Genomic DNA, 23,825 nt, shown 5'->3' with positions numbered 1-23,825 from the left:
TTCTCCGCGGGGGTCCGGGGCTCTCCTAGGGCCGCCGTGCCCGGGCCCCCTGGAGGGCCAGCGAGGCGCGGGCATCGCCCTCTGCCCGGCTGCCCGGGGAGGGAGGGCTCGAGGCGTGTGACGTCTCTCTCGGGGCACCGGCATCCACCTTGTTTTTCTCTTTACACCGAGAAATGGAAGCGTGCGCAGGTGCCAGCGCGTAGCTGTGTCACACCAGAGTAATCGCTGTTGGAGATGACAGGGCCGGCCTGTGTCACGTTCCCTTTTTGACATGTAATTTTGTAGCGCTGGGCTGTGTTTCGGTAGCGTGGCTTTGTCTGACAGCAAACGCTTTCGGTCCAAGGGTAGGCGAGGCTGTGGAGATGCCGGGGATGTATTTGGGTGGGCACATATTGAATGTGTGCCAGAGCACTCGGTGTGTGTCTGTCACCGCACTGCTGTGTACCAGTCGTACGAGTGGTCTTTAGGGTTATGTAGATCTAAGCCTACGTTTGGACCAGTGTTTCTCAGGTTGAGAGCCTTTTTAAAGAAGTGTATCAGCAGAACATTTGATAATTCATGTATATGAGATACATCTGAAATGAAACCTGTTTGTCCATGTGTCTAGATTGGAGAACTTAAATAATCACTTGTGTCACCTACCACATCAAATATTCTAGATAGTTACAGAAAATGATGAGAAAGTCAGAAGCTTTTCTTTCTTAAACTATGTCCTCAGAGTCATAATGCTTATGCAGGAGGCAGGGCTTAAAAATGAATACTGGCACAGAAGTGGAATTTGCAAAATAATCTTCTGTTTCCCTTCAGTATAGGGGTACTTGATGAATTTACAGCTTGACTAAGAAAAATAGTGGGAAGTCTGCCCAGTGTGGAGATGTGGTCTGAAAATAATATGGCTTGAACAATTTTCAGTCCTTGGAAAGGATAAAGTTCTATTTAGCATTTGATAAGTGAAACTTTTGATTGCTTTTGGAGATAAGCTGCTAGTACTGCTGATTTTTGAGAGGGTATGTGAAGGATTTTGTGTGAAGTACAAGAAGCTGCAGCAGTTGCTTTGTTTATTCCTTACCTTGAATTTCTGATGCATAGAGGTGAGTCAGCTTTGATGGTAGTAACTGGAAAGGGAGGATGTTTTGAAATGATGCACAATGAAATCTGAGAATCAACACCAAAATGAAGAGGTTTTGCATTCTGGGAAGATGAAGCAATTGTAAAATATAGTAGTTATGACAGAAGTAATGTACAGCACTTTAGCATTGTCCTTTTCAAAGGACAAATACAAAACTTTTCTCATTGTAAACTCACATAGTAGTTTTGCAGAGGTCTTTTTGTTTCAAAGAAATATAGATACCTAGAGCCTGAAAGGGGCTTGCAAAAAAACTGTTGGCATCAACTGCAGGAGTACTTAGGGTTTTTGGACACACATTCATTTTAAAATTTAAAGTAATGTCTGGAAGTTGAGAGGAGGATGTAAGTGAACTTTATGAAGAGAACGTTAGTAAACTACACTGAAAAGGTGCATAGTGCAGCATAAAGTTGGAAATGCTTAGATGTTTGAGGAGCATAATTTATAGACCAATGATCTTGCTTAAATGTCTCTAGAATGAGGTCTTAGCCTTCCAGCCACGTCAGAGTATTTGTCAAAGGACCTACAGGTATCTGTTCAACATCAGGTAAGACTTGTGCAGTTTGATTGCAAGATACGTAAAGTAATCAATCATAACTGATTATGGAAATTCTCTTAAAGGGTCTAAGAAGTCCTCAGGAGAGTGTTAATGACCTCAGTCCTGTTGAAAGCTTTCGGATTCCTACTAAGGTATGATACAACATCCCTCCACTCCCATGTCCTTAGTTTTTATTTTTTCATTTTATAGTTTGATGACACTTAGTTGTGTCTTTTTTTTATTAAACACAAGGTTTGCTGTTGTTCTTTTTGAGAGTTTTGTTTCTTGCTGAAAATATTTTATGAAAGAACTAGGAGCTGTGAGACAAACCTGTTCACCAACTCTGAATGAACTTGCATGAAAATTTCTTGAAACTTTTGAGTTGTCACTGGATGCTGATCTTAATATTATCTAGGTTTCTTGCTGGAGTGAATTAAAAAAAAAGAAGGAGAAAGGAAAATGCCTTTTTTAATGTTTACTTTGGAAAGTAGATACTGTATGGGTAGCCTGTATAGTTCTGGTCTTGATATTTAGTCTCTTCATGGTTTTGGCGCTGTAAGTATATTTTGTAGTGTCATGGTTTTGATCTTCAGCATATATAGTTAACCTCATGTTCTATTTTAAAAGTTGTATCTTTATAATAATAATAATAATAATAGCTTTTGGCATTTTGTGGGTCTCAATACTTAACTAATGGCAGCTCACTCTCATCTCAGAAGTCATGCTGAATAACTTGTGTGTCAGGGAACAATTACCACAATATTTGACCGTTCCTTATACCCTTTTGATCTGAGTGGATGATTCACAAGACTTCTGTGGATTTATTCTATTATTCTTCCCTAATCTGGGCTTTGCCTTTAACCAATAAGATATTTAAGTCACTGACTTGAATTTGGATGGCCATTTTACAATAAAAAAACAACCCAAAAGACTGCTTGTGTTTCTTTGCCTCTATATAAGTACTGTGTAATATGGTGCTTATGCTGAGGCCAACCAGAAAATCAGCATTACTGTATATTTAAAAAATCAAGTAAGAATCTCTGAATTGGTACATGACACTCTATTAAACAGTGGCCAATATATTGATATCAAAGAGCAAAAGTATTCAGTCGCAGGGATGTTGAAAGAACTGTCTCATCTCCATGGCTTAGATTTCAGAATTGCAGATTCTTGCCACACACTGAGCATCCAGTTTCAAACTGTGTTTTTAACGAAGTTGAGACTCTTCATGTAAAAGTAGATGAAGGGTATCTTGGCTAGATTTCTGTTCTGTAACAGTTTGATGTTACGTGTCTGGTAAGTCTAAGCTGTGTATCAACGACAATGGGAAATCGAATACTTCTCAATAATTTGTATTTTTTTCACACATTTATGTCAAACATATGCAATGTGAAAAAATTATCTGCATCTGTCCTGCAAACAGAAATCTGGGCCTGAAAAACCTAGATTGCATCAACATTGGAACTTTTAATCTGATTACTTTTTTTTTCAGAGTTGATAGAATTAAAGTGTTATTCTCTCCTGTGCCACAGAATAAAGCTTTTATATTTTTCAGTCTTTTAATATTTAGGGTAGATTTAGATTAGATGTTAGGAAGAAATTCTTTATTGTGAGGGTGGTGAGGCACTGGAACAGGTTGCCTAGAGAAATTGTGGATACCCCAACCCTGGTGGTGTTTATAGTCAGGTCGGATGAGGCCCTGAGCAACCTGATCTAGTGAAATGTGTCCCTGCCCAGGGCAGGGGGGTTATAACTAGATGATCTCTATGGTTTCTTCCAAGCCAAACCACTTTGTAATTCTATAATTATGTTTTTTTCCTTCAAAAATGTTTTAAGTGACTAGTTCTCAAAATAACAACTATATTCAGAATATACATTCTATATTTGGAATATATTCAGAGTTGCTTTTACCTCCTCAAAAAGCTGTATTGAAGGAAAGTCTTATAAATTTGAGTGGTTATTTGATTATGTATGATGCTCTTAGTCATATGGTTTATATTCAGGTAGTACTGTGAGGAGCTGGGAATTGGACTTGATGATCCTTATGCGTCCCTTCCAACTTGAGCCATTCTATGATTCTAAGAGTATAATGAATGTGTTTTGATCAGTTTAACTTCTGGCTAGGGTCCCAACCCATTTGTCACAGTAACTTTACTTCCAGCCCATTTCTTTAAGAGGAATGATTTACATTGTCATGCCTCCTCAGCTTTGTTAAAGCCTTTATTGTAGGATTTTACTTTTCAGGTGATGAGACATCAGATGAGGTGCAGTAATATGTTTCTTGTCACTGGGAGGGTAGATTCAGATATGCTGAAAACAGGAATTTTGAGGGTTGAGGAGAGGGAGATGTTGTCTCTGTTTCTGGTATGAGTAACTGTCAAGGAGGTTAGGTTTCAGTACTCACAGAAATTGAAAGTCATTGAGCTTTTGGATATTGGTATTTATTTTCATCTAAAGCTGTATTCAGTGCCCTGGCAATGTACTGATGTCACAAAACAGAATTGCATTATAATTATAGGATCAAGCAGCTTTGCTGGATATAATCTAATGCCTCTCAGTAATTATTGTATTTTAATGGACAGGTTTGGTAAAGAAAATTCACTTTTGAATGCAAAAGTAAAGACTTAGGAAAAGGTGCAGATTTTTAAAGGCAATGAGTAAAAGCATAACTTTGTACTGTTTCAAGCTGCTACTTGAACACAAATGTTTTTCTTTTCTGCCCTGTTTTTATAACTGTTTTTGTTTATATCTTGAATCATGAAAGTCTCAAGATGTTTGATGACAGAATGGTTATGATGCTGCACTTTCATCATCACACTTCCACATTTGGTTTCATATCTCCAGATTGATTTAGGGCAAGTGTTACTGAAAGCTTCAAAAAACTGTGTTAAAGCTATGGAGGGCTATACAGAGTGAAAGGCTGCAGGGCCAGCATGAATTACTGGAAAAAGCACAAGCCATTGATAGATCATGCTGACTCTGGGAACAAAACCATGTTTTTGAGATGAGGGACTGTCACACTAGTTTGGAGGTCAAATGGGAAATATGGAGCACGGGAAGAAGAACATGTTGACAATTCATCTCTTGATGGCAAATCCGGCAAAATTCCTTTGCGTGTTGATGTCTGAAAGTTGTTAGTTTGCTGACTGCTTGCTGGCCAGCATGTTCAATTATGACTGTGCTTCTCAATTTTTTATTTTTAAGGAATGAAATTATTTGGTTCCTGGGTATTTTACTGAGTGAATGCACTCACATTAGCCAGTATTCCAATAACTTCTGCAACTATCTTGAAAAATTTCAATTTGCTTCCATCACATGAAGCCAAATCACTAGCAAAGTTGCTTTACTCTATGTTCCAATACAGACTCATACAGCCAACTCACACAGGGAAGTATGTGTATAATAGTAATTGTATCATAGTAAGATGTAAGTGTATAATAGTTTAAGTCTGTGTTAGTGTCTGCAGAGCAATCAAATCTGAACTGCTGGGCTGGATATAACAGGTTGACCAGAGAAGCTGTAGATGCCCCATCCCTGAAGGTGCTCAAGGCCAGACTGGACGGGGCTCTGAGCAACTTAGTCTAGTGAAAGGTGGGTTGGAAATAGATGGTCTCTAAGGTCCCTTCCAATCCAAACCATTCTATGATTCTGTGATGATTCTATGATATCTAGAAGAAAAAGTTGTTTGCAGAAAGACTTAATATCTTTTTTGTCTGAGATATCTTACTTCACTGGTATGCCTTGATTGCCCTGGCAAATGGTAATTCTTTTTGAACCATTCTGGAATTGTCAGCTCTGTAGTTTTCCAAGCTGATAACAGTTTTGTTTAGCAGATTCTGTCACAAAAGGGTGAGATAGGTATTTTCTATGCTTGAATTCAAGTGTGTGGGGTTAATGATGAGTTGACTTTGAATTAGATTATGTTTATTTTGATGATAATCAGCTCATACACAATATACAACTATTATTTGACTTCGTGACTTATGGTGGTAAACAACACCAAAAGTTTATTTTTTATGCTTTTCCTATATATATAGAAGTATGGCTTTGTTAGTCTATTTCCCCAGCAGTAGCTGAGTGCTTCAAAGGAGTGCATTAAGTGGTGGTGTGGCTAATAGCTGTTCTATAGGTCAGCTTTGTTATTCTCTTAATCAGGAGAGCTGTTTTCACAGTTTGTTTTGGTTTAGTGAGAGCTTTTTAATAAGTACTCTCTATACATACTGAAGGAGGAAAGAGCAAAAGAAAGTTCTGGGCTTTTTGCATCAAAGATAGGGAATACCTTAAACTTCCCTGTGGGACTGCCTTCCCACATGTGGGGGAAAGTGGGTGAGAAGAAGGGAGGGCAAACAAAGTGAGTTTATGGATATAGTTATATATACATTATAGAACACATATTTTATATCTGTCTATCTATTTGTATATTGTTAAAATAAACGATTTGGTTTATGTATATATGTATATAAATACTTTTTTATATTTTTTAATTTCATAGTGGTAGGATGTTGCAGTATACCTGCTGATTGAATCTTTTGAGCAGAGCCCTCATCCTGGTATTTAGGATTAGCTTTTAACGGAAGTATTATTCCTGTTCAAAATGGAAGGATATAAATCTACACCATATTCATTGGTGTGTTTTTGTTTCATGACAAAGAGAAGGAGGCTGTGTCCAAGTGAGTATAGCACAGATTTGGCTCCTGGCACTCTCTGGGTAGAGGTACATAGGTTGTTTCTGAACTTCAGCTTCTAATTAGATTAGAATTTTTTTTTTTATCTGAGTAGTAGCAGTTACCTTTTTTCAACGTCTTTACTTCCCAAGTCTTTTAGTTGATAGTGACTGGAATACAGAAGGTGTTTGCTTCAACTCCCTACCAGTAATGCTTCATTCAACAGAGCAATATTGGTTTTGCTGTTACAGGCAGTATAGAATACAAGGAGAGTGGGAGTGTGACACACTGGGAAATAGCTGGGTAGTCATCTAAAACTTGCTAAACTGCATTTCAGATGAGTCTGCAATGAGATGACTCTTCTGAAATATATTTCAAGGAATTGCCACAGGCTCCTAGATGGTAAACTTTTATTTCCTTGCAACAGGAAGGCAAAATGATGTGAGAAGTGTGTGGATGCAAGCACTGTATTTTACTTGGCAATGGCTTCTTCAAGTATGTAAAGCCATCAGACTGGTAGGGTTTTTCTTTTTTCTTTCCCTCCCTAGAAGCTGTCTTTCACTGATCTATTTAGGGAGCATTATGAAGAGATCTGCTGCTGAGGGTTGCACTGATGGCAGCCTGACAGGAGAAATTGTATTTCCATGAAAGTATGATCGAAAGTACTGGGGGAAAAAAGAAAAGCACAGTTGGCTTCACAAGTGACACAACTTTTACTCAGGAGGTGAAGCCTCTTGCTGAAGAAAACTTTATAAAAAGGAGTAGCCCATGACACAGCTTCTTAGATGGCTGTTGGCCCTTTATTGCTTGGAGAGATCCAACTACTGAATGTGTGTATTAACCTGGGCAGGTGGATTGAAGTGACTACTGTGGGATCCACCTTGCCAATATGCTGCTCTTCTTCATCTCCTATATATCTAATTGATTCAGTTTAGCAATGGCAAAGTCCTCTGCATGATTGTTATAATATGATTCCCTCTGTTGCAATTTTTTAAATTCAGAATAGCACTTGGAATTGCTGAATTAACATAAAATTTCCTATCAAGCATGTTTTAATGATGACTTTTTTTAAAGGCAGATACTTAAGTGGCAATAGTTAAAGGTTTTGAGGTGGAAAAATGCCTTGAGGGATTCAATAGCACTTCCTTCTTTCCCTCTGCAAAGTGTGTGAGTACAAGCTTCACATTGCTAAATCTGGCCTTTGCTGAGGCCCCTGAAACTGTGGGCTTATTTATATATAGCAAAATTGTTTTGTATATCTAATTGAAGGGATGATGAAAATTGAATATCAGCAAATAAACTGTAGCCAATGGTGGTTGCATCCTTCAGTGGTGAGTGAATACATTGGCCTTCAGCATATTATTCCTTGAAACTAGTGGAGTGTAATGTATTGGAAGGTGCAGGTTATCATGGCATAAAGTCTGGTGGCAGACAGTGTAATTTATATGGGAGCTAAAGCTTATCCTGGAGAGTTATCTCATTAGACTGCTTTTCTAAAAAAATATACAATATAATGAAAAACCTTGTCCATTTAAAAAATATTTTCCTGAGTAGTATTTTGGCAAGAAACATGGAGGTGAATGGTCTTTCTGAGGCAGGATAAAATGCTTTCTTAGCCATTTTCATAGTCACATCAACATCAGCTTTATGTTTGTCTTGGAAACTGTGGTGTTCTGTGACAGCAAAAAGGTCATTGATAAGGCTTCATTGAAATCCTAATATTAAAAACACGCCTCCAATTCATTACCACATGGATCCAAATCCAGAATATGTGTCCACAGTGGCTTTCTTAATGCATCTTTATCAGATGTCAGTTACCTTGACCTATGCATTAACATATTATTTCACCAATATGACAAGGTATCAATGGTGCAGATTTTAAATGATCTTGAGGATTTCTCCTTGGGTTTAGTTTTTCATCTTTTTTCTGTTAGCAAACAGCAATGCAGGAACTTGTAGGCAAATATCAGATGATAAATTGCATCGTTCCATTTGCAATGGTTCAGTGGACCCTGTTTCCTGTCTTGGATAATTTTTAATTTTAGTTTCATATAGCTAAAACTAAATGTACTGTAAGATGTGAAGCTGATTTATAGAGGGATGTACAGTATAAAGCTATGATTTGTTAAGGAGCCCAGAGGGAAATAATTTTTGTTTGTTTTAAGGGGCAGGAATGCATATGGTTAGTTATTAGCTTCATTGCTTTCTAAATTAAATTAGTGTAAAAGTGGTATGCCATTGAGTCTGAATGTGTGTGTCCCCTGCCAATCCGTGTGCTCTCACGTGAGGGAAACTTCAAGCCACAGATTAAAAAGTTGAAACAGACTCTAAAAGGACTATTTGTCAAAAATCTTCTTGCTCTCATCCCTAACCAGCCCTCCTGTCCTCTGTTTCTCGTGATCTTGGCAAAGCAGAAACATGAGGTGGAAAGGTGTCACTGCTGGGTGAATTGTGTGGCTGGCGCTGAAGGGACAGTCCTGGCTGCCTGGAGTCCTGCCTGTCTCTTTGGTGCCGGTGTGGAGCTGCAGGCGCTTCCTGCAAACTCGTGTTGGCACCTTCTGCTCTTCAGTGGCAGGAGCTGACCCAGCCTTTGCTTTCTTCTCGGCAAGGCGTTGTTGTGGCTCGTGGCACTTGGGACGCGCTCGCTAAGAGCGGGTCCACGCTCCAAATGCATCTTTAAGAGTTTGCCTAAAAACCGGCATCAGTTTCCTTTGATATTGTTATTTATTATATATGTTGTTATATATATAGTTATTGATCTGTATTATTTCCTTGTTTCTCTCGGCCTGTTGGTGCAGTCCATGCCCTCCCTCGTTCCCCTGCTGCCGGTGCGTGCTGTTGGTAGATGGGTCGCTGCGTTCACCTGCTCTGGTGGCAGTGGCTGCATCAGGCGTTTCAGACGAGATCAGAGGCGCCTGGGGCCGCCCAGGAGAGGAAGAAGGTAGCTCCGAGGGCTTTTCTCCGAGTTACCCGCTGCCCATGTCGGCTCGAAGACGCGTTCCAGCTGCGGCCTCGCCCGCGGCCCAGCGGGTGGCGCCCGAGCACCGCCCGCTCCTTCAGCCTCGGTCGTGGCCGCTCGGGATCACCAAATCCGCTGGAAATCTTTTCTTCTGTGTATCAGAGCCGCTGCTTTTTGTCTGCCCCCCTTTTATTTATTTTTCTTTCCTTTTTTTCCTTTTTTTACCCCTCTCTTCTTTTCTGGTGAGAGGTATTTCAGAGGAGCAGCGGCTCCTTCTGATGCTCTTCCAAACCGTCCACTCGTCACCCCTTGGCTGCCCCCAACTCTGTAGAAAAACAGCACCTTGCTTGCATTAAAAGTGTCACTTTGCCTCGTAATATGTACACATTGACCTTGTTTCAGTTGATGTACAAAAGAAGCAAGTTAGTGGTTGTTTAGTCAATTAATCTAAAATCTGATGTCTCTAGCTAGTGATATAAATAAGCCCTTGAGCTCTTGGTGATGAAAATACTGGCACTTTGTCCCTGTAACAGCCTGGCACTGTTGGGAGGCTCAGGGTCATTATGGGACTCTTCAGTCTTCTGGATTGTTTCACCAGGGTTTAATTCCAATATCAACAATTTGGTCCATTTTATCTTTATTTTTGATCCTTCACAGACCTTTAGAGTGTCTGATGAAGGATTTTTCATTCCTTTGGTGGGAACAACATCTGGAACAGGATAAGAATTAGTTGCAATGTCCAGTACAGCAGGGGGAGTCTCAGTTCTTGGTTTGCTAACCACTGGTAGCAGCTGAGTCATTGAGAAGGCTGAGGGGAGATCATGACAGCAAGGAGGGAATGCTTACCTGTTGAATATTAGCTTTCAGAAAGCTGACAGCACATCTCTGCTTAGACCACTGTGCTAAAATCTGAGAGCTGTTAATCTTGTGCAAAGAAGGCAGGTGTGTTCTGGGTTTACCTGTAAAAAATTCAAGTGTTTAATGATATGACTTTTATTTCAGTGAATTGTGAGTGCTGACTTGAAAGTTATACATTTGTAGTGTCACTGTCTACCTTACATTTGCAAAGAGGATTCTTCTGATTTTAAAAATTCAGGTTTTATTTGTTTAGGTTTTGGTGTTTGTTTTTTTTTCTTTTCCTTCTGAGAAATAGCCTGCCAGTTTATTATGAGAATTTCTAAACTTCAGGGGGAAAAATCCATGGACTCAACATGCATTTGTGCCATAAATGTATTGATGAAGAAGTGTTTAAATGAGCTGCAATGTTGAAATCTGTACTATGTTTTTTGAAATGTTTTAAGTATCTTGCTGTCCCTAATGGGAAGAACAAGCCACAGCATACTCATCTTTCTGTTTTTTGCCCTTGCTCCTTGTACTAATGTTGTAAATGGCTTTTGAAAGATTGTTGGTTTGTTAAAACATTGTTTTTGTTAGGGTGTGTTATTACATTATGGAAATCCTTTTTTGTTTTGTGCAGGAGGAGTTCAGAGAACTACATGAAGAACCAACTGATCCTCAGGCACAGCAGGAAATAATTAACAGCATTGAAGAAGTTTATTTTTCCAATGATTCCTTTGATATTGTGAAGTATGAGTTAGAGGTAAGCTTTTCTCTGCTTAAGAGAAAAGACAGCAGCATAACAAAAAATGAAGATCAAAAATATGCTTATTTCAATGAGCTATTTTTTGTTTTGTTTCTTATATCTTGCATTAATATGAAACCATACTCTCCTACGTCATTTTGCAGTTCTAGTGTATAGTATTGGTGCAGTCTCTTTTAATGTGGTAGCATTAATATCAGTTGTGCTAACAGACACTTCATAATTCAAACTATAGTGAAAAAGCCAAAATGTTCAGGAAAAAAAAAGTCGGTTCTGTATTTTGTGTATTTTTTTTTTAGCAAACTAACTGAGATATAATAATTTCCTTGTTGGGAGTTGTGTGTGTTTATATATGGCTTAAAATAAAGTAACTTTGAGGTAATTATGAGGCAATTATGATAATACATTGTATATCTTACCACTAATTGATTTCAGTATCCATCATTTGAAATAATGGATTAATTCTGCAAATTAGATTGCAAAATCAATAAGAATGTTTCTTTAATGAAATTGATTGCTTAGTTAATACTACGTGTGATTTAACATCCTTTAATTTCTCACTGAATTTAATTTATTGTTTATATGCAGAGGCTTCCTCCAGTACTTATTCTTCAAGAACTGGAAGAGTACAGAGACAAATTAAAACAACAGCAAGCTGCTGTAAGTAAACTTGTTTCTTCTGTACCCTCACACAATTTGCATGTTGTCTATAAGTCTAGCAAGAAGTGTAACTGAAAAAGTTTTGGTTTCTTAAACACTTCAAATATTATACAATTTTAAAAAAATATTATATTGTGTGCCTTTATAGTGGAAAAGCATCACTACCTCATATAATTGTATGAAATCATGGAAGTAAGTCTTAGTGACAAGTATAGTAACAAACAAATGTGCTATTTCTTTAGAAACTTGATTTTCTGAATGTTCATCTTTTCATGTCTATTACCAGAAAGGTCATGTTCAACACGGCGCTGAATGGTGCAGTACTATCTCTCTTTTTGTGGGGTTTCTAGCAACGTAAGACATAAAATGTTTTGAAAACTGTCTCCTTGGAGATGCTGTTTTCTCTTACTTTTCATTTGCCAATTTGTTAATTGTCCACAAGAGTTTCTAGTGAATACTGGCACAGAGTTATTACATAATAAAGTAAATGGAATGTTATGAGTAGTCGAAGGTGAGAAGTCGAAGCTGCAGTTTTTGAAAGGTACTTGTTATATTCCTGGCTTTTTTATTTTCTATTCATACATTAGTTGTTGTTCCATTGCTCTTTTAAGATGAATAATATGGTACAGGAAACAAATGTATTAACTGTGGTATTTGGAGAGTATCTGCAAGTAAAATAAAAGCAGTAGTCCTAATGCATGTCTTTAAATGAAAGAAATTTATAGAAGGGAAATGTTGCATTGTTAACAATACATAGAGAACAAGTGCCTTCTGCCTAAGGCTGCTTCCCCCAGAATATACATATGAAATTATGTGAAGTACTAGTGAGAAGTTGAGGAAATGAATGAATATTCCAATATCCCATATTTCTCACCAAGAGCTATAAGGAAAGAAGTTGTGAGTGGTAGGTTTTTGTTTTATTTTTTTTTTTCTTTTTTTAAGTTTAAGGGGACATCTGGTGATTACCTTGTTTTGAAAGGAAATGTTCTCATGACTGAGACAACTTCACTGAGATATGCTGAATAACCCTATGTGTGTTATCAATGTCTTGGCCATTTTTGCTTTCAGGATGGGAACTGGTTGCAGCTGGGGGAATAGTTTCAGGGCTTGGCTGCTGCTGAAATAGTTGAACTGGAAAGTGCATGCAACTAATGAATAATAGGGGTGAGAACTGAATACAAGGTTTCCAGTAAATATTACCCAGATGTGTCTTTCTTTTAGAATACAAACACGTAAAAGCAAAAACTTTTGACAAGAAACATGTGCCCAGTTCTTTCCTACCATCTCCCCAGTCAGGATTGGGCCTTTCCTTAATCTAGTCAAAATGTATTTCTGCTATAGGAGGGAATTGTTGCTTGGTTGTTTTCTTCCTTAGGCATGTGCCAAGGTGCTAAAATTTCTTATATGCTGTATTTCATGTCCTTGTGTCATATTTCCAGGTGGAGTGTGAGAGGCTGTTGCATGTTTTCTTCTTCTGTCTCAATTATTGTCCATTTATCTTGTGATAGGTCATTTAGATTACTGTCTGCATTAAAGATTAAAGGAGCTTAGTGTCCTCTGTGGAAGACAGTACTACAGAGTGTTGTATGTTGTTAGTTCAGTCCTAGAAATATTTTAATAGTGATTTGAATAAATTATTAGGTAGAGGACTCAAGAAGTCTGTTGACATATCACACAATACCTCTGCTTTTGAAAAAGACTAAATACTGCCTTTTTCACTTCAGTGTCTGTACCTATAGGTAGCATAGGAATTTACAATGGTGGTTTAGAGATAATACCAACTTCTAAACTTCTCTTATACAAAGCACTCATATGAGTGTGAATTACAGATACTAGAGCTCTAATCTTCCACTTCTCACTGACTGTTACCATCTGCATTTGCACAGCTGATCTTGGACATGCCTTTGTTGTTAGAGTCACTATAGACTCTGTATTTTCTGTAGTTTGCTCATTGGTTTTTCATTCCACTGGATGGATTCCAGCTCACTCAAACTTTTTTTCAATGTATGTATCATGACAACATTAATTTGTAATCACCTTACTATGGACAACTTGTATTAGAAGGCTTCTTGAGTTGTAGGTCTGCTAGACTTCATACTTCATTTTAATTAGTAGGCTAATATCCTCAACTGTGTTGTTTTTTCTTCAGGAGACGAAATATTTTTTACTGATGTGATTAGGAAAGAGACAACTGTTTGGTCCCCTCAGAAAATGTTGTTGGCATGCCTTGATAACCGTGGTGGTCACATTTGTTGCTGGCAACTGCAATTCAGGATTCTAAGAGTTAACACAGCACAACTATATCTCTTATTCACTTGTACTGCTTTAACAGTGAAGAATCAAACTGTTGAATTTGTACTAGAGCAATGCATAACTAGCAGGTATATCCATGTCCTGAAGTTTCTTACAGGTGCAGGGCTAGAATGAAGAACATGTTGGAAAAGGGAGGAAAAATTTCACAGGGCATAGACTGTGCAGTGAACAAAACTTCTTAAGAGCCCGAAGGTCATGTAGGCTTGTGTGGCATTTGGCCTGATAACATCCTTTCCTGACCACACCCCACTCTGGAGTGGTTCTTTTGCTGTCCTGAAAGAGGAACATTTTATTAATTATAGAACTACCGAGAGGTTTTAAGAACCAGCAAGAAGTTTTAAAATTGCTTTGTGATTCTGACCTGCTTTTAATATGGAAGGAAGAAAGCATAGCTAGGTATATGCCCCTTTTCCAGATTGCCAGCTGATGATATTGGAATACTTTGAAGACCATTTGTATGCAAATGTTCTTCCAGAGGATGGGAATTTACTTAGTGGAGCCGGTAGAAGTTTGTTACAGGAATGCTTATTGAAGATCCCAACTCCGTGCTATGTTTGACTAAGCAGGCAGGTGTAGAAAAACCTCATTGTCTCTCTTTGCCAGTAGTGTACTGTGGGCTGGCTGTCAGCCAGTTTTATTTTATTTCTCTTTCTGGGAGTATTGTTCCCTCAGAAGAATATATAACAATACCAATAATTTCTTTGTCATGTTTGAAACCATTTCTTCTTAAATATTTGTAGTCCCTTCTGAAAAACAAAACAAAACACACTGTTCTCAAGCTTGCATTTATAAGACTGTTAGTGTTGTATTTCTTTTTAAGCTTCTCTGTTTGTGCACAAGAGATTGATTAAGGTAGCAATGCCTTTTTTTAAAATTCAGTACAGACAGCAGCTCTCAGTAGTATTTCACTTACTGTTACTTGAGAACAATGAGGAAAATTTTAAAATACGCATATCCTGTGTGCTAAAGAAAGGGTATAATGTGCACAGGGTGAATATTCATTTTGACACAGATTTAATTTAATACAATGTCAGTCTTTATGGCTTTCTTAGATCTCCGTCTATCATGGTTTAACTCCAGCTGGCAATGAAGTACCTTGCAGCCACTCACTCATTTCCCCACCAGTGGGATGGAGGGGAGAATGGGAGGAGAAAACTCATGGGTTAAGATAAAGGTAGATAATGCAAAAAAAATAGCTGAAAAGTAGGTAAAGCAAAAGCATGTGAAGCAAAACAAGGAATTAATTCACTACTTCCCATGGGCAGGGAGATGTTCAGCCATCTTTAGTAAAGCAGGGCTCTATTACGTGTAACAGTTATTTGGGAAGACAGGTGCCATCACTCTGAATATCCTTCCCTTCCTTCCTCTCCCTCCAGCTTTACATGCTGAGCATGTCACCGTGTGGTCACATAGAGGTCATCATATTGACCCTATGTCCCTTAGGTCAATTGGGGTCAGCTATCCCAGCTATGATCCCTCCCAGCAAATTGTGCACACCCTGCCCACTCACTGGTGAGGTGGTACGAGTAGAAGAGGCCTTGATTCTGTGCAAGCACTGCTCAGCTAGGACACCTCTGTGTTATCAGCACTGTTTTCAGTGCAAGTCCAAAACAACCCCATATTACTACTATGGAGAAAATTAACTCCAGCCCAGCTCAAACCAGCACACCTTGGTAGATGGTTAACTTAAATTTGTACTCTAGTAGTAGGATGAGCAGAATATACTTGCAGTGTGCCAAATTATTTATATACTCTAGCATGTTCCTTAACAAGCAGAGAGTTAAGGGATTAATTTAAAAATGCCCACTAATCCCTAGATGAAACTGTGAACATTTTTCTTACCTTGCTTCTAAGGAAAACTGATCATAATTTTTATGATTTTTTTTTATGTTGTTGTGGAATATTTATTAAGAAATTTCAAAAATACAGAAGTAAGTGATAGAGAAGCACAAACTTGTAGAACTTTAGTATGGGCATGGCCTACGTAATTGAGAGTGCTATGTATTACATGGAATGTTCTTCTTTTTAAGGTATCTAAAAAAGTTGCAGACTTGATCCTTGAGAAACAGCCTGCATATGTTGAGGTAAGAAGACTAACAGTTACTTTTTAAGAGTAAACTGCTCAATTTTGTGATGTTACAATACTGCACTGGTTTCATTGAGGATTAATATAGTCATCTGTTAGTAGGGATGCTAATATCTGGTTGGAACCAGCTATTTATGCATGCTAAACCTCTATAGTGAAAAGAACCAAGGGCATATTGAGCTGGAATTCTTAGGATGATAAATGTTTTGGCATATGGTCAGTTTTAAGAAGGCTTTCTGAAAACATGAATTCACAAGCTTGATTAATACCTCTAGTGGACTTGGAATAGGAGCTGCTTTAGTGCCTATGCTTACGAACAGTTTCACTGATCTCAGGCAGTTGCGAGAAGAAAGCATGTAAGAGAAGACTGAGCTGCAAATAGAGTCTCACCATGTCAGAGATCTCTTAAAAGCAAAACTGCTTTAGCTGCTTGCAGTAGAATATTGGCATGGCTTCTCTCCTTCCTCCCAAAACATATTTGCAACAGCTGTCATAATGATTCTCTAAAAAGAAGATTTTTTTTCATTTATTTTTACTCATTTACTCTTCATACTGTTCCTATAATGTGTGGTCAGCACTGCCTGATTTTATGTGATTGTTTCAGGAAACAACATGGAGAATTCTGCAAAGTGGAAAATAGTGATTGTTACCAAGTTAGTCTGAGAATTATCATGTGATGAATAATTCTGTGTATGTACAGCACCTTTTGTCACCGTTGTCATACCAGTGATTATGGCAATTCACATATTGGTCAAGAAGCTGTAAAGAGTGTGGGAGAGCAATGATGGCTTGTACTTCTGAATGTGAACCCATGGTAGATGTCATGGAGCTGCAGTTATTTTCCGCTTTCATCCTGAGGGCACAACATCCTCTTCTCCTCGCTTGTGCTCATGGCCCGTGCATCCAGCCTTACTGACCCTGCCATCTGTGCTCTGGCATTTCACTGGGTGAAAGGAGGAGTGCTGCTGTTTAAAGATAAATGTGGGGGATTGGGCACTGCTTGGTTCATCTCCTGCAATAGCTAGTGGAAGAAAAAAGCTGTAACAGTAATGTTTCAGTTTTAGTTAAAGGAGTGAGGTGGGAGGCTATTGCAGAAAGAGGCTGGTAGTTGTGGTTGACACTTCGTAAGATAGTGTAGGGGGGAGTAACTGTGTGGTATAAAAACCTTCTGGTATTATTGCACTGTCACACGTGTTTGAAATTGATACTTTTGAGTGAGTGCTGCTTTTCTGAATCCAGCAGCTTCACTTTGAAAACCTCTTCTCACTGCGGCAAATGTGCTGCTTGCGTTTTGCTGTGTAATGTTAATGTTCTTATCGCAGCAACATCTTGGTAAGGTGCTCATGTTTTATATCAAGAAGTGCTTTCAGATGTTCCAATGGGACAGTTAAAAATCCATTGTGCCACTAGGAGTCTTTTAAAAACGTTTCTTTTAAGTGCATATTAGCCTGATTAAGTCAATAATGGCATCTGCAGTTCAGTGTCCAATTACAGCAGCAGGTCATTAGAAGAATAAAAAATGCAGTTGACTGTCTCCTGGACGCATTTTAACTGCAAAATAAAGTTTAGGGATATCATGATTTGCACCCCATTTCTAGTATGGAATACTTGTCTAACAGGCACTACTATGGGCTAACAGAGGCATAGCACAGACACAGGGCAAGGGATTTATAGTTTTCCCTTCTCCTTGAAAGGAAAGGCATGCTTTAGGAACAAACAGCGGGTGGAAGATTGTCTTTGAGAAGAGAAAAAATTTATTCAGCCCTAAGTGCTGGGCAGAAGACTCTCTCTGGGGACCTTTAGGCTGCACTTTTTCCTTGTGCCTCTTCATCCAGTCACATTCAAAGGAGAGATTTTATAGAATCTTTGCAACAGGCAGGACTGGAGTTGCTCCTTATTGTATGTGTTTCCTCATGAAAAAGGAAATAAAAGCCTTTTGAATAACTCTCATATTTTCAAAGTATGTTTTTAGTAGGTATTGAGGAAAGGAATCTTTGAATTTGGTTTCTTAAGATATTTTGCATATCAGCAACAAAGCTGTCATTTTTACAAAAGCAACGTTGGTAACATAAAGGAGCTGATTTTGGTGAAAGGTGCAGCTCAGTGATTTGGAGACTGACCAGGAGCTGATTTGGAACTGAACTAAACTGTGAACTTGTTTTTGCTTGTCATATCTTTAGAATTAGTTTGATTTTCAAAGTGAAAGTCTCCCTTCCCCTCATGGAAAGCACTTGATATGTTTTGAAATGATGAACAGAATTTAAAAAAAATTATCATTTTCTGTAGTGTGGGGGAAGCATTCACTTTTCTACAGTACTGTTCCTAACAAAAGAAATCCTAATAGTTGGGATTACACTAGGCACTTCACTGAGTCAAAAATCAAGCTAAAATCAGGTCACCTCTGCTGAAGAGTTTTCAGCTGAAATTCAACAGGATACAATTAACATTCATTATGAAGTGACATCTATTAAATCAGTAGAACACAAGTGCTTCTAAACAAGAAAATGCTGTGTGAAACATGATTTTTTTTGTTTGTTTTGTTTTGCTGCTCTGTGGCATATTAATTATGCCTGTCCCTGTGTTTCTGTCCCTGAAGCTTTGATCATTCTGTTGTGATGCACTAATGGTTTAGAGATTCTTAGGCTAAATGTATAATATATAAATATAGAGGGTCCCACTGCAATGGAAATGGATTTCAAATATCTTACTTCAAAAGAGAGTTGTATTTTAAAAGATAGTTTTCATTAATGTTACATCGCAATGCTTAGCATATATAAAATGATGAAACAAATAATATATACAGCAACTCTACAAGGTCTTTATAACATCTCAAGAGAAATCTACTAATCACTAGTCTTTATTGGTGTGTAGCACAATGTTAAATTGTATATTTATTCAACCTATTGTCTCTCTGTAGGAACTTGAACGTGTTACATCATTGCAGACTGGCCTTCAGTTAGCAGCTGTTATTTGCACAAATGGAAGAAGGTATCTTGCTTAAGTAACTGCAGAGATTGAAAGGAGGAAAAAGTATTTAAGAAGAAATCTGTATACCCAGGAAGTTTGCTTGCTGATGATATTTCCATATTATGTACTGAATGCTATTAGCAGTAGAAGTTAAGGATACTAAAATGATTGCAAACTCTTGCAGTTCTCACTTTTGCCATTGGGGGTTCTCTTCAAAACAGGAAGGTTTTGAGATACACCACTGATCCACAGACAAATGCAGAAGGGAGGATGTACCTTCTTAGTAGTCTGTTGATATCTCATTTTCTGAGTTTCCTTAAAAATGCTAATGATCTTATTTTCTAGCATGTATTTTGATGGACATGTTAGAATTGATTAGAAGTAAGTTTCATTTTCTGAATTTGTTGAAGATTATGTTAATTTGTAACTTTTGCAGACACCTGAATATAGCAAAGGAAGGCTTCACACAAACTAGTTTGGGGCTTCTTGCAAATCAGAGGAAGCGACAGTTGCTTATTGGACTGCTAAAGTCTCTGAGAACAATAAAAACACTGGTATGTGTAGTTTTTTTTTTTCAGTGGGAAGTATTTTTCTTATTTTCTGTGTAGTTATTGTTCTTTGTTTTTCGTTTTTTTTTGTAGCAAAGAACTGATGTGCGTTTGAGTGAGATGTTGGAGGTAAGTCCCTGCTGGACTGCTTAAATTTGAAGCTATTCTAAGTCTACTTTTGTCTCTTCCCTTCCTCTTGCAAACAGGCTGTGGCTGTGTGTGCATGGGATGAAATTCTATTTTTATTCTTTTTTTAAAATGTTGTGCAAAAAACTTCATATCCAATTAGATAACCCCTCTGCCAGAAGGGAGTATTTTTTGTAAAAACCTTAATCCTACCTTTAGACCTGAGGCTTGAGTTAGTTGGGTAAAAATGCTGTGGAATCTTCACTCCCCCTACTGCCCTCAACTTATACTTCTTTTCTGACCTTAGCTTGATAGTTGGGAAGAACAGAAGGTGAGATTTAGCTGATTGTTGATATACTGTGTCTCGATAAAGTACTTCTACTGTATATTACTGTACAAATTTATAGAGGGGCTGTAAATTATTTTTGTTCTATTAATAAAATAGTATTTTATTTGTAAGTGTAGTAACTTCTCTCCTTATTCATTGGGTTGGCTTTTTAGTAGTCACTCGTAGAAAACATTGCAGCATGCAGCTCATGACACTGAAAATTCTGATACTCTTGTATATACTGCCTAAAAATGCAGTAGATACTGCACAGAGTGAAATAAGATCCTGTCTTAACGTGATTAATTGTGTGAAAGAAAATTCAGAATTTTATTGACAACTATGTTTTAATCATAGTACATGTATTTGCAGCTATTACTGGATGGAATGTCATGATGATAATCCTTAGTAAATTTGGAAGTTGGTTCTTAATGGTTGTAACTTTTAAGATTCTTTGAGTTTAATTCCATCTAGAGTAAATCCCCTTGTGTCAGCAAACTTTCTTATTCTGTACCAAGCAGCAATGTACTCATTTTCAGGTGGCATAAATATTGCCTTCTGCTCATTAAGCCCTGTACAATAATTAGCTTTTAATTTCTGTGCTGTATTTTGTCATAGAGGAAATCAACTGTCTACTAGTAGGAGTTGTCTTGAGACAGAGGTGTGGGTGTTGCATTCACACACAGACTCTGATATCTGATTATCCTAATCCGTCAGTGATATTTAAGGGCTGGAACTGCTGTTTCTAGCTGAGTGCAGTTTTAAAGCTGTGCTCAGTGTCTGCTCCCAATAAGTTATCCCAGATATTGACCAGTTTATTGTCTTTACTCCAAGAAGTTAGTAATGGAATATGCACGAGAGCTATTAGTAGCCATTCACAAAGAGGATTTGGAAAGGGTTCCTAATTGAAAAGGGCTAGAAATGAAGCTACAGTAGCTTATAGGGCTGAGCTGCATCTGGAATACATTAGTAATATATCTTATGCAAACAGGCTTTCTGATTTGAGCTCTGTTAGACTTAATGGAGCAAATACCAGGTTTACAATGGAGAAAGATGCAAAGACCTGTAAATGCAGCAATCATTTTAGACCAATGTACTGTTCTGTTTTCATCTAATGGATAATGTATTTGGATTTTTTTGTGTATTTTTTTTTAGCTAAACTTGATCTGCATTAGAACACTGCTGTTAAAACCAATTTCATTTCAGAACCTCCTTTATGATAATAGCTGAATATAAATTGCCCCTGCGTTTCTACTCTTCAGTCAATGACTGAAATGCCGGTAACAGCTTTGTATTTGAGCTCTCTAAAGCACATATTATAGCTGATGTAATTATGACAAAAAAGGGAAGCTCTTAGCTATTAAAGAGGGTTTTCCTTTCTCCGAGGCTCTTTCTGGTCTCATGTCTAATAAAACACAAAAATAGTAGATATATCCAAGACACTGTCCATGTTCTGATGGCAAGATCCTGGGGTTTTATATTTTTGTGTCTATGTTTTTTTTTTTGTTTTTGTCCTGACATCTTCATATATTTCCTGATTCATCTGTCTACCTATTGGATATTCTTTTTACAAATTAGGACAATGTGCCGACATTTTTATTCTAAAGTATGTTCTTTTTGCCCTGAGGCCTTGTGTGGTCTGAGGCCACTTGTATTTAAATTAATTTCTAATAACCTATAGAATGTGTCAATTTAAATAGTATTTATTTGAGCATAATGTTAGAGGTGTCTTCCTTGTCTCTTTTTAGGTTTTGTAACCTAAGCCTGCCAGTGTCTGAACTTACCTCTTTCCATGCTCATGAGTAGATCATACTGTATTAACAAAGGCTGGAAAGATGTTTAACTGAGAAGATGTTAGTTGTTTTGTAATAAAAATTTTCTGATGTATTTTTTATGAATGCAAAAGGAAACAATACAAAGGAAACAACAATGCAAGTTGTTTGCATAAGGTAATGTAATAGATAGTGTTTTCAGACGTTGCTAACATCTGTTTCAATTTCCAAACTACTTGCACATTAAGTGCTGCAGTAGACCCTCACTCTTTTCCTTTAACTTTACTGTATAGACATGAGGCAAAATATTTTATTCTTAATGTTAATTTGTAAGCATGCAAGTAAAAATGGGTGTTGTACTGTTGCTTCAAATGAGCTTTCAATTGTATTTTATCCTAAGGAAGAGGATTATCCAGGAGCTATTCAGCTGTGCTTAGAATGCCAGAAAGCTGCCAGCACCTTCAAACACTACAGTTGTATAAGGTAAGGTAACATTGTGCAGATTTTAGCTTCTCTATGATTTTATTTGTAAATTGTATAGAATCATAGAATCAACTGGGTTGGAAAAGACCTCCGAGATCATCAAGTCCAAGCCTTGATCCAACAGCACCATGGTTACTAGACCATGGCACTAAGTGCCACATCCAGTCTCAATGTATGAAACAGTGACCATTAATTCTTCTTCTTTAAAGAAGGTTTGATGGAAATGTTATTTTCTTCTTAGAAAAGTAAAATTGAGTCAGTTATAAAAACCTAAGTATCCACTGTAATTTCCTGCTTTCTGGTACCACTACTAACCAGTCTTCACAATCTATAATCTGTGTTTGGACTATATCATTGTTTTGTAACTGTTGTAATATGTTGGCAGGTAAAGTTTCAACTAAGACTGAATTATAAGTGTGCTACAACATGCAGCCTAGGGATACCTGAGCTGATTTTTTAATAAGCAAGTTTATATTCTGGAATTAATTTACCTACAGCAAGATGGCCTCTGGAGGATAACCTACCCTAATTCTTGGCACTGAAATTAGCAAGTGCAGAATTTCATGCTGACATGAAGAAATTGCTTTCAGAACTGGAACTAATCCAAATATCTGCAGTTCCTAACTTATAAAGACTTGATGTTTCCATACTTTTAAAAAGAAAAAAAATAAGCAGGAAATGCTCATGAACTCCAGCAGGAGATGTAGTAACATCAAATTGTTGTGGAGGCTTTTCTGTTTGAAGGCTTGTTGCATGTGGAGAAACAATAAGGAAGTATTTTCTACTCTGGTTTTTAATGCCAGCTTTTTTTGATGCAGTTTTTTTCCATTTAAACCTTTCTTTGGAGGATGTTGTGTCCAGTTTATCTAATGGAACCAAAAAAGGAGGGTGATGGGCATAATCTTTAAGCTACAGAACTAAGTAGGGAAGCTAGAATCTTTTGATAATTAACATAGGCCCCTTAGGGGAGGATTCAGAGCACAGAAGGAAGTTGTTTAAAATCAGGTATGGTGATTATTTAATGAAAACTGTGCTTTCCATGTATGAAGAGAATATCCTGCCTATTTCTGTGTTGCTTTGACCCTTCTGAACAAAAACATTGTAGTCATGTTTTGTGTCTTATTTTTCTGGCCGGCGTACTAAAATTTTTAAACCTGATTGTTGCAAAGGTGCAGCGGTGCCTTTCATTGTTCTAAGGAGTGTCTCTTATGGTAGCTAATTTTTGTTAATCTTTTTATACCAAGTATAGCTCAGAGAATTGAAATAATGGTGTTTAAAAATTTTTCTGAGAGTTTTGTAAGCTTGAGTTCTTTTATAGCATTTCTGTAACACGTTCCCGAGCAACAAAGAAAAGTTACTATAGTTTACAAAGGCCTGATAGCCTTGACCTTTCTGGGTATGCTCTGCTTTAGACCACAGCACCAAACCAAAACATTTAAAGCATGAATTGGGAGTTGGAAATGTCTTTGAATACTTAGTTAAACCCTAGCAGGATGGGACCTTATCTGGGCCATCTTAACAGTGTTGTGTTGTAAACCTAGGGTTATGTGCTGCTGCAACAAATACCTTAATTTGAAACATTAAGAATGCTGCATATGCCTGAAGTAGATACCTTTCAATAATAACAGTGGTGAGATGGTGCTAGTCTGACACAGTAA

General features: G+C 37.6%; 1 protein-coding gene across 2 annotated transcripts in view; it reads left to right on the top strand.

Annotated features, from left to right (window-relative positions):
• Positions 1-9,157: 9,157 nt before the first annotated feature.
• Positions 9,158-23,825, top strand: part of VPS50 (VPS50 subunit of EARP/GARPII complex) — a 71,644-nt gene continuing 56,976 nt past the window's right edge. For both annotated transcript variants that reach the window (XM_018075784.2, XM_018075783.2), the window contains exons 1-8: positions 9,158-9,269; positions 10,765-10,887; positions 11,476-11,547; positions 15,891-15,944; positions 18,864-18,934; positions 19,350-19,467; positions 19,555-19,590; positions 22,085-22,167. In XM_018075784.2, coding sequence (XP_017931273.1) covers positions 9,174-9,269; positions 10,765-10,887; positions 11,476-11,547; positions 15,891-15,944; positions 18,864-18,934; positions 19,350-19,467; positions 19,555-19,590; positions 22,085-22,167 — 653 coding nt within the window. In that variant the 5' untranslated portion in view covers positions 9,158-9,173. The remainder of the gene's footprint in view (positions 9,270-10,764; positions 10,888-11,475; positions 11,548-15,890; positions 15,945-18,863; positions 18,935-19,349; positions 19,468-19,554; positions 19,591-22,084; positions 22,168-23,825) is intronic.

The sequence above is a fragment of the Manacus vitellinus genome, unplaced genomic scaffold (genome assembly GCF_001715985.3).
Source record: "Manacus vitellinus isolate BGI_N305 unplaced genomic scaffold, ASM171598v3 scaffold_3_pilon, whole genome shotgun sequence".
NCBI lineage: Eukaryota > Metazoa > Chordata > Aves > Passeriformes > Pipridae > Manacus > Manacus vitellinus.
Note: the sequence above shows the minus strand (reverse complement) of the source record. Positions and strands in the feature narration are given on the sequence as shown.